This window comes from Anoplopoma fimbria, chromosome 3 (genome assembly GCF_027596085.1).
Source record: "Anoplopoma fimbria isolate UVic2021 breed Golden Eagle Sablefish chromosome 3, Afim_UVic_2022, whole genome shotgun sequence".
NCBI classification, from domain to species: Eukaryota; Metazoa; Chordata; class Actinopteri; order Perciformes; family Anoplopomatidae; genus Anoplopoma; species Anoplopoma fimbria.
This window is the reverse complement of record NC_072451.1, coordinates 8,461,200-8,471,261: the sequence shown is the minus strand read 5'-3', so window position 1 is coordinate 8,471,261 and position 10,062 is coordinate 8,461,200. Positions and strand designations below refer to the sequence as shown.

Genomic DNA, 10,062 nt, shown 5'->3' with positions numbered 1-10,062 from the left:
TCCAGTAGAGTTCTACACACTCTCACGAAGCTGTTCTAGATATTAGGGATGGAATACTGCACGCCGGCTTTTCTTTTCCTTTACCAACACTTCTACATGTCAGTAGTAGTAGTAGTAGTAGTAAATACAAATGTTTTTTCACAATCTGGGACCCCAAAAGCTGCTCTTATGAACAGCTTAAAGCTCATCCATACAGCGCTAGTAAGTGATTGATTAAGCATTAGTAAATCATGTATTAACCATAAGTGTTGGTGGCAGCTTATAAACATTTCTATATCTATTAATTCCAGAGGTTAAAACTTTTTCTAATAGCTTGAATATGTAGCTTAACACCTTTCTTTACAGTTTCAAAGAGTTTAACAATGAAAGAAGTAACCAATATATGGTTAAAAAGACGCTGCAGGAATGTCAAGACTGAGACGTTGAGACAGGATGCTCTTCGTGTGCATAACAGAGTTTAACATGTTGTTGCTGATGAAAGCAGCTGATTCACCCCAGACGTCCTGCTGCCCCTGCACTGTTCATAATGACATCATCAGCTGAATGAAGAAATCCACATAAGCAAGAACATCTCTGAGCACAGAGAACACACACACACACACATACACACACACACACACACACACACACACACATACACTATTTGTGTGATCCTAATTAAGTCCAATTAGAAATGCAAATAAGGAGCCACATCTTTGATTAAGCAGCAGTCAGGCTCCTTGTTGGTTTGTGATGTCCTCCTCTGACACAGCCCAGTTGTGGGGAGAAGGAAGGAAAAAAGTATTGGGACACAGAAAATGTTGTAATTAATGTAGAAATGCTTCATGTGAGATATTTCTAATTAGTCCCCAGTCCCTCCCTCTGCTGCATCAGACACACTTTTGGCCTGCCAACTTCTCCGTGTTCCTCAGGATGCAATGGAATTACAGACTAATTACACAGAGACGGGCACTGGGATTCATCTGGCCCCGCAATTTACATATGAGCTAATTAGCATATGATGGAACTAATGACTAATAATTTAGCCAATTACAAGGCTGGGCTATCTCATTACACTTTTGGAATAAGGAGGATTGGAGAAAAACGCATTGTTCTAAGACTTGTCACCTTCATGTATCCAGGTTCAGTGTTCAAACACTGAGCAACTCCGCTGGACCAGCTTAAGGATTAGTGCCCTGCTCGGGGGCACTTCAGTAGAAGTGGATGTAGTGGTGAATATTAAACAGATCAGAGACCTGTCAACATCAAAGTACTGAGAGACTGCTATAACAACACAACACTATATATGACACGACAAAATGATGTACATAAGATCACACAACACACTATAAACAACATAACACAATACTATAAATAACATTACACTAAAGGACAACACAGCACTATCTATAAGATGACACAAAACAAAACAATATATATAATAACACAACACTAAATATAACATTACACAATACTATATATAACACAACAAAACAACGTATTTAAGATCACACCACACACTGTATACAACACTATATACAACATAACACAATACTATTAATAAAATAACATAACATACCACTATCTATAAGATAACACAACACTGTTATCTTATACTACACAGAGTATTTTATCTGGGATTGATTTTTATAGCAATATTGTTAGATTATAGTACATAAATATATTGACAAACAAAAGCACACAAATATGTGTTCGGCAGACTGATGAAAATGAAAATTTCTAAATTAACATTATAAATTCAGTCAATACATCCATACATTTCCAAAGGTTGCATTTTGCACTGAAAACTAAACACAATATATTCTAAATAGAAGTTACTAAATGAACCCGGCAAAACCATGTGCTGACAAAATATAAAGCATGAATTGCAGTTAATTTCAATTTCTAATAAACGTTTTTTTGAAAATTGGCCTGCTTTGTTGGCTTCTACTGTGTCTGGTTCCTATCTGTGGTCTTTTGATACAGCGTACATTGTGATTGAAGAGTCAAGAATGAGTGTTTGGAAATGACAAACAATTGACTTTGTGTCAGATTCCTGTGTCTGCTGTAAAGAACTGGTGTGTTACAAGAAGAGCCATGTTGAATTGCAAATTAGGTGCAAAGCAGAAAATGTGTTTAGACATTTGGAGACTTGATCTGAGGTTTTACTCTCTGTGACAGTGTCAGTACCAATAATGTGCTTTATGTGGCATTTTAGTGTGTAAACAATCTTAAAAAACGGTATTAGTCAGTTTCTGCAATCCGCAAACTGAACCCAGATTTTAAGGGGACAAGGCTTTTTCAACCCTCTAAACTCGATGGAACAGTGTGCCATATCATGCTGATCCTGTAAATATATTACATAAACTTGTTACAATAACATATAATGTAATGCATTAATGCTTATTGCTTAGTGTTTTGAAGCCCATTCACTCCCATTTCGTCCTTAACTCAATACAATGACTAATAGAAATCTTTTCAACAGTGTTGAATGAAACCTCACATACTCTATCTCATTCACCAATAATCTAACATCAGATGTTCTACTGCATTTCAGAGGAAAAATAAACCGTTCACCTGTTTATTCAATATTCAGATCGCTGGTAGATTAACCTTAATAAAGATAGACAGCCTGAGTCTGCCAAACCTTATATTCAGATTTATATTTTCAGCGTCACAGAAATCACATATTTTTCTTCAAGAAAGCATTTTTTAACATGATTTTATTACTTATTACTTTATATTTCCAATAATAACAAACTTTACCAAGCAGACACTCAGCATATATTTGACTCTGTTTTGTACGAATGTGCTTTGCAGACATGTTTTTGTTACTTTTACTAAAATATATATCAAACAGCCTACATATTAGTTTGAGTGTGATCTTGTGATTGGTAGTGAAGGGGTGTGTACTCCATGTGTACAGGTGTGAGGACAGTAGAGACATCGGTGTGTCTCTACTGTCCTCTACTGGCACAACTCAGCCCTCTACTGTGAAATAAAGCAGGACAGCAGCAGCTGGTATCTCAACACTGGAAGCCCTTTATTAGTTCTCCAACCTGACAGGAAGCTCAAGTGTATGACAACCAACCGCATAAAAAACTGTTATTTACAGCCGTGTAAACTCAACAAGTTTCAAACTGACAGAGAAAGTGGCAAAGGCATGCACAGGTTCAGATTCTGGTAAAACAACAACAACGACAACAAAGGAAAAGAACGATTTACATACAAATAAAGACTTGTATTAAACTGTGCCTTTAGGTTTGAATAATAAACATTCCAAAGTTTTTTTTTATACACAGACCACAGTAAAAGGTCCATACAGTGTGTATTACATCACATTGTCGAACCAAACACATTGGTGTTTTAAGCTCATGTTGCTGCCTTACAGAAAAGACTAATCTGTAAAAGAAGGGCTGACATTTGATGAACTATAATTGCAGTCCTACCCAGTCAGATGAGAAGATTAATCAAATCATCTCAGTGTTTTTCTCTGAGCGTCATGTACAACCCAGTGGCCAGAAAACATGTTCTGCAAACCCAAGGATACAATACATGCGGACATTTCTGAGCCATAAATACGTTTCATAAATATGTTACATATCAGCGTGTATCACACTTGCAGAAATACACTTTGCGACATGGTTAATGTTTTGACACCATTATTTAGGCAGCAAAGCACATTGGTTAAGGTTATAATAATAATAATAATAATAATTAAGCCTTTATTAGTCCCACAATGGGGAAATTATTTCTCTGCATTTAACCCATCCCAGAGGAGCAGTGGGCTGCAATGAAGCGCCCGGGGAGCAACTTGGGGTTAGGTGTCTTGCTCAAGGACACCTCGGCATGTTGCCGGTGGAGGGGTTTGAACCACCAACCTTGTGGTTACGGGACAAGCGCTCTACCTCATGTGCCACAGCCGCCTCATGTTATGAAAATATCCCTGTTTGGGTTCAGATAATAACTTAACAACCATAAATACAAGGTTATGCCACATTGTTATGTAACAAGCCCAAAGTCATTGTTTGCTTTTGGTTTCACACGGGACATGAAGAGCGGTCTTTAGGGTGAAAGTCCTGTTTGACCCATCGCCCAGCTCTCCTACTCGTTCTTAGTGCTGGTAAAATTCTTTAATATACCACACAATTTTCAATCTGAATTCTCAACAAAGTCACTTGCTTTGACCAAATGCAATAACGTAGACATTCAGAGTGTCCGTGGTTTGCAGAAGCGTACAATGCCAACATTTATTCCTGGCCACTGGGCTGGTTCACAGATAGATCCATGATGTGTTCAAGCTCCAGCTTCATCACAACTTCCAACACTTTCTGGCATTTTATCCTTTGACACCAACATAGAAAAGAAGACATTTGAGAAAGCTTGTGGAAGCCATACGTATAAGGAGCAGTTAGTGTCAGCCTCATCTGTTTAAGTTTGTGTGTGCATGCCAGTTCTGTTATCATTGTGAAAATGTTAATTGGTGTTGAGAAATTCTGTGAAAATTGGTGACAAACTGCAGGTGGAAAAAACCTTTGGAGGAAATGTCATTTCTGTCTGGATTATGTTCACTGTGAACGTCTTCTCCAGTGAACAAAGTGCTACGTTTGACTTTTATGTTTTGCTTTGCATACAGATACAAATGATATTTTCTCCATTAGGCCTCCTCTTCATAAACTGATAGTAGGATAAATGAAGAAATGTTCACATGCTATTGATTTATGTTCACTGACGGCTTCAATAGAAAGCTTGGAATGGGTATTTTCACTTTGATTGACCTGAACTAGAAGTTTCTGTGAATGTAGTAGACTCTAAGCCTTGCTATAGATGCTCTGAACGTACTTCTGTTCTGACAATTATCTTCTCATCTGACAGATTTCGCCTCGTAGAATGTCTGAAGGTGTCTGTGATAATGAACGAACTCAGCAGTGTAAATAAACTTGACAAAAAACACCAAGTTTTTTCTGTTTGACATCACCTTCTAAGACTCACTACAAAAAGAAAAGGTTCTGTATAAGCACAATAAACAACAGCTATGCTCAAAGACGCTACCTATGTCTAAAATACCTTTATTTCATTTCTATATTATACTTCATCTACATAAAAACTCTACACGTACAAATTTGACCTTTACAGAATGTATACCAGTTAAGTCTGTATAGGACTGTCTTTGGGTAAATTCTGCATGTTGATTACAACTTTTTAAAATCTTTTCAACAGTGTTGATTGAAACCTCACATACTCTATCTCATTCACCAATAATCTAACAATAATCTAACATCAGATGTTCTACTGCATTTCAGAGGAAAAATAAACTGTTCACCCGTTTATTCAATATTCAGATCGCTGTTAGATAAAACATGATACAGATAGACAGCCTGATTCTGCCAAACCTTATATTTAGATTTATATTTTTCTATATTGACCTGTGACATTATACTGTAAGGGAGCTACAGTGAAGCAATTCAATCACACTGATTGTCTGCAAGCATTCAAGTCCAGACATTCAGAAAGTATCCACTCCAAATACAAAAACAACTAAAGGTGCTCTCTGTTGCATTGCTGGGGTCCACCAGGTGTCACCCCTAAGAAACTGATCAAAAAGAAGGTTCAAACCCGCTCTGGGGACGGGTTGTGGAAAGGCTGGAAAGCTTGTTTGAAAATGTTCAAGTAGAAGCAAACCAAGCAGTTATATAATATCAAAAAAGAATCATACTTTTTATTTGACTAGATGTCTCTCCTGATGAACTAACCTTCTCAGCTGTAGCTCACAAGCCAATGTATTAATGCTAATAACTAGTAATGGGTGACTAGAGCACAACCAATACTGGATGTTTAGTGCTGAACGCTGTCAATACATGAGCTTAAACGTTTGAGGACATATCAGCTGATATTAATTTTCTTCTAGGTGTTATTGTATTGAAACAACTTAGACGTCATGTCAGGACTGCGTGTCTCAAATCATGACTCTCATGATTGTGTTGTTGCACTTGATTCATGGGAACAACTTGCACCATTTTTATTCTTATTGGTAGATGCAATTACATGCCTTAACATTTCCAGCAGAGCTCCACCACCTTTAACCTGAGCAGAGGTCCAATCAGCAAGCACAGATGAAGTGTAGAAAATCTTCTATAAACATTTTCAAAGTAAAACAGGTCGAACTGAATTCATTTGAACATACTCATTTGCAGAGCATCCACAGCCTCACTGGGTGACAAGCTAACAGGTGACTTCAGATATGCTGTGGTGATGTTACTGTAAGACAGTCAGCAAACGGCTTTACATTTATCCATCTATAGCCATGTTTCCATTCAATTGTCAACTTTTTCAAATGTCGCAAAGAAATGCAAGAAATGGTTCCATCAATACAGTCTATGGTTTCCATCAACTGGTTTTACTGGAATTAGTTTCCATTAGGTTTGAATTGTTCTTTCACATCAGCTAGTGTTGGCCATGTCTCACAGAGACAAGCATTCACTTGTTATGGGAAGAGCTGAGAAGACACTGACAGTAGAAACAGCTGATCAGTCATGTGAATATACTGTTCGCTACGTCAGAATTTACAAGAGAAAAACACCTCAAGTGAGCATATAAAGTTTGTTTCACAATGCAGCTTTTCAAATGCAATACTTCAAATGGTGCATTCAATTTGTGAATGGAAACATGGCCTATGTATTTTTAGATGGCTTGGTGTTGTGATTATCTGCTCGGCAGAGCTCACTAGTTCGTGGTGTTGAAGAGAACAACAACAGCTGATAGTGTTAATGAGAGCAACAAGGCATCAATAAATCTGTCACATTGAATTCTATAAACTCGCCATGCCTTAGTAAAAGGGATGGCCTGTTGCAAAAGTTTATTACTCTTCTACTTGCCAATTCAATATTGACCGATTTAAAAATTTGAATTTTCCAATATAAATTAAAAAACAAAGATTCAAAAAATATGAACAAGCCTTATAAAAATGTCTTTATGGTTCTTAATTCAAAATTCAGAGCAGAGGGATTGCCTCCACGAGGCTCTTAGCATGACACAGCTGAGCCGGTAGCTAGCAGCTAATAGTGCTAACAGCTCTAACAGTGCAAACAACAGCAACATTTCAGAAGAGCTAGCAGTGTTGGTGCAGGTTTGGTGCTACGCTTTGGCGACAATGTTGTCAGATGTAACCGCTGTAAGAGCGCAGTGCAGAGTTGGGAGCCCCACTTGCTTGCCCCACTGGTAAACTGGGAGCTTACCAGTGGGGTATGCACATGCACTAACATGAGATGCAGGCCAGCTATGTGAACAAAGTAAGGAGAGAAGCTCAGATCACAACACACAGAGGGAGAGAGTTCATCCTCTGTTTAGGTAGACATTACTCCACTATATCTTTACATAGACAATAGTTATTTAGTGCAAAATGAATGCTCTGAATTTCGTATAGAGAATCTTTAAATTCGGTAATTAAAGACTGTGATTAAGATATGTTCAGTCTAAATGAACTGAAGTTAACAGTGCTAACTAGTTGACGTGTTCCACCAGAGAGCACTGGTTTTAAATTACCTCGATATATCTTTGGTGTGCCTATGCTGCAGTTTATACAGCTATACAGATATATCTAGGATAAGCTAAAACCAGCCAATAATATCCACCATGCCATGTTTTGGTAGGGCTCTCTGGGTGACTGTGGAGCTGCACGTCATGTAGTACGAGTGTGGTTTGGACAAAAAAGTATATCAGGTCAAACTTTTTTTCCAAGGTTTTGCAAGCCACCTTTGTCCAAAAATATTGTAAGGTAAACGTCACACAATATTGCTGTAGGAACAGTGCAATTTGGCTATGCCCCATCCATTTCTTCTGCACTTACAATTTTTAAACACTGAATCGTAGAGGAAAACGTCATGCTGCGTCCTTTGAGGCTGTTGCCGTCGCGCGCAGGACCCGGCCAGCTTGGCTTCCGCTGCGTTTCTTGCCACGGCCCGGTGAGCTGGGGTTGGAAGCTGACATTTGGATACTCCTCGCCCCATGACTCACCATGGTGGGGAGGAGGGAGGAGGACGGGGAAGGAGGGGAAGAGGAAGAGGAGGTGGGGGACAGAGAGGAGGAGGAGGGTGAGGATGAGGAGTAGTAGCTGTGTGGGTGGGTGGCAGTGGAGGTGGAGGTGGAGGTGAGGACGAGGCGGTGCTGGCGTTTGCTGCTGCTGCGAGGCCCGTGTTGGGCCGGGCTGACGTTAGCGTGGGATGACGACAAGACCTGGCTAGATGAGGGGAGGAGATGACTCAGATTCAGAGACGGGATAAAAGACTTGTGAGGAGGAGGACTGGAGAAAGAAAATGAAGGCAAGGAAGGAGAGGGGGAGCGAGGTGGGGAGTCTGACAGAGAAACGGAGGAAGAGTTTTTCACCAAGGAGGAAGAGGAGAGAGGACACAATAGATCCTGTTGCCTTGAACGCTGGGCCAAGGAAGGACAAGACGGGCGGGAAGGACACGCAGGGGGAGACAGAATATATTGTTTCCCTGAGGAGGAGGTGGAAGAAGCTGAAGGTGAAGACGCAGAGGAGGAGGCGGAGGAGGAGGACGAGGAGGAGGAGGAGGAGGAGGAGAGGTTTTGGAAGCTATCGGTGGTGTCTGAGCAGTGAGGAGTGGACAGAGAGGCAGACGGGTGTTTCCCAGAGCTATGGCTCAAGGCTGGGATCTTAGAGGCACGCAAAGCAACGACAGAACTATCCCCGGCTGCTCTACTGCTTCTGCTGTCAGCCTGTAAACAGACACCACGCAACACGGCAAGTCAAAGCCAACACCTCACAGCCCACATGAGAGGAGAAGAACACTCAATCGACCACTCATACCTGTTACTGCTATGGCTTTGGCCAGCCCATACCTTGCTAAAGCTTGTAGTGATACAGTCTGTTTTAAGAGGCCGCTCTACCCACAAAGGGCTCAGTGAAGACGTCCTTAGAAAATAGATGGCTGACCATTGGTCACCAAGTCGGTCACCTGACATTCATGCTGTGTCTCCATTCAGATACTTCTGTTAGTACACTTCCATGTAGTACACTATGTACACTGTGTACTCAATGGCGAATCTTGACAAGGTAGTGTAGTCTCACATTAACGCGGCCGTTTTGCAATCACTGGAAATGACGATTGCAACAACTTCTTTTTAATAGCAAATTGCAACTGGACGGAGCATTACCGTCAGAATTTGACCATTTCACCAGCTAAATGATCTGCCTTCTTACTGTAAACTGAAACCCTTGTTTCTTAGCCCTAATCCACCCCTGAACTAGAGCCGACTCTGGTACTGCTCCCTCTACTGAAGTCCAGGGTGACCACCACTTCAGCTGACAGCTCTATCTGAAGTCATGCAGGAGAGGCAACGCTCAGTGCATTAGGGATTTACTGGTGACCTTTGAGTAAATCAATAGATTTTTGGAAATGCTGACTGAAGGCTTATCAACATTGACTGGAATAAAGTGGATCAATGGAAGTGACCAGAAGAATAAAGATCCTCCTTAAGGCCATAGAGAGACTCATTTAAAAGGGGCTTGAAGTGTTGACGTGTGATGGGTGGATGCTCCTCTCTACAAATGCTGCATTATAAAGAGGTTTTGATGGGACTTATATTAGTTTTAGATTGTATTAGTCAGGTCATTTCACACCTGAATCGTCCTTGATGAAGATCACATTCAGACATTGTCCAATATGTTTTATTCACCAAAAGGCATAAAAGCATCTCCTCCTTTCATTCAGATTCAGGTGAAGCCTATTCTCACTTATCCGTTGTACATAAAACGCATGTGTGCAAATGGAGTTGCTGCATGTGCTTCCTGATGTAATAACAACACATATGGTGAAGGCTTCCCCCATTTTTCTACTCTGTCACGTTCTCTATGTTTATGGTCATTGGCAGTATTTGACATTTTCTGTTTTCGGCTTAACTGCATATAACACAGAGACTCCTCTCTTACTGGCTGAACGTCATTCTAAATTAATGTTCATTTTTGAGTTAATGAGTTACTATACTGGCCAAAGACATAGTAATAACACACATGACTGGCAAAATGCAGCGCAATTTCTCCTAAATGAATCAGGATCAGTGTAG

At 40.1% G+C, this 10,062-nt stretch overlaps 1 protein-coding gene across 1 annotated transcript in view; it reads right to left on the bottom strand.

Moving 5' to 3' along the window:
- Window positions 1-7,857: 7,857 nt before the first annotated feature.
- Window positions 7,858-10,062, bottom strand: part of LOC129088776 (sickle tail protein-like) — an 87,073-nt gene continuing 84,868 nt past the window's right edge. The window contains exon 25 of the mRNA XM_054596007.1: window positions 7,858-8,715. Coding sequence (XP_054451982.1) covers window positions 7,858-8,715 — 858 coding nt within the window. The remainder of the gene's footprint in view (window positions 8,716-10,062) is intronic.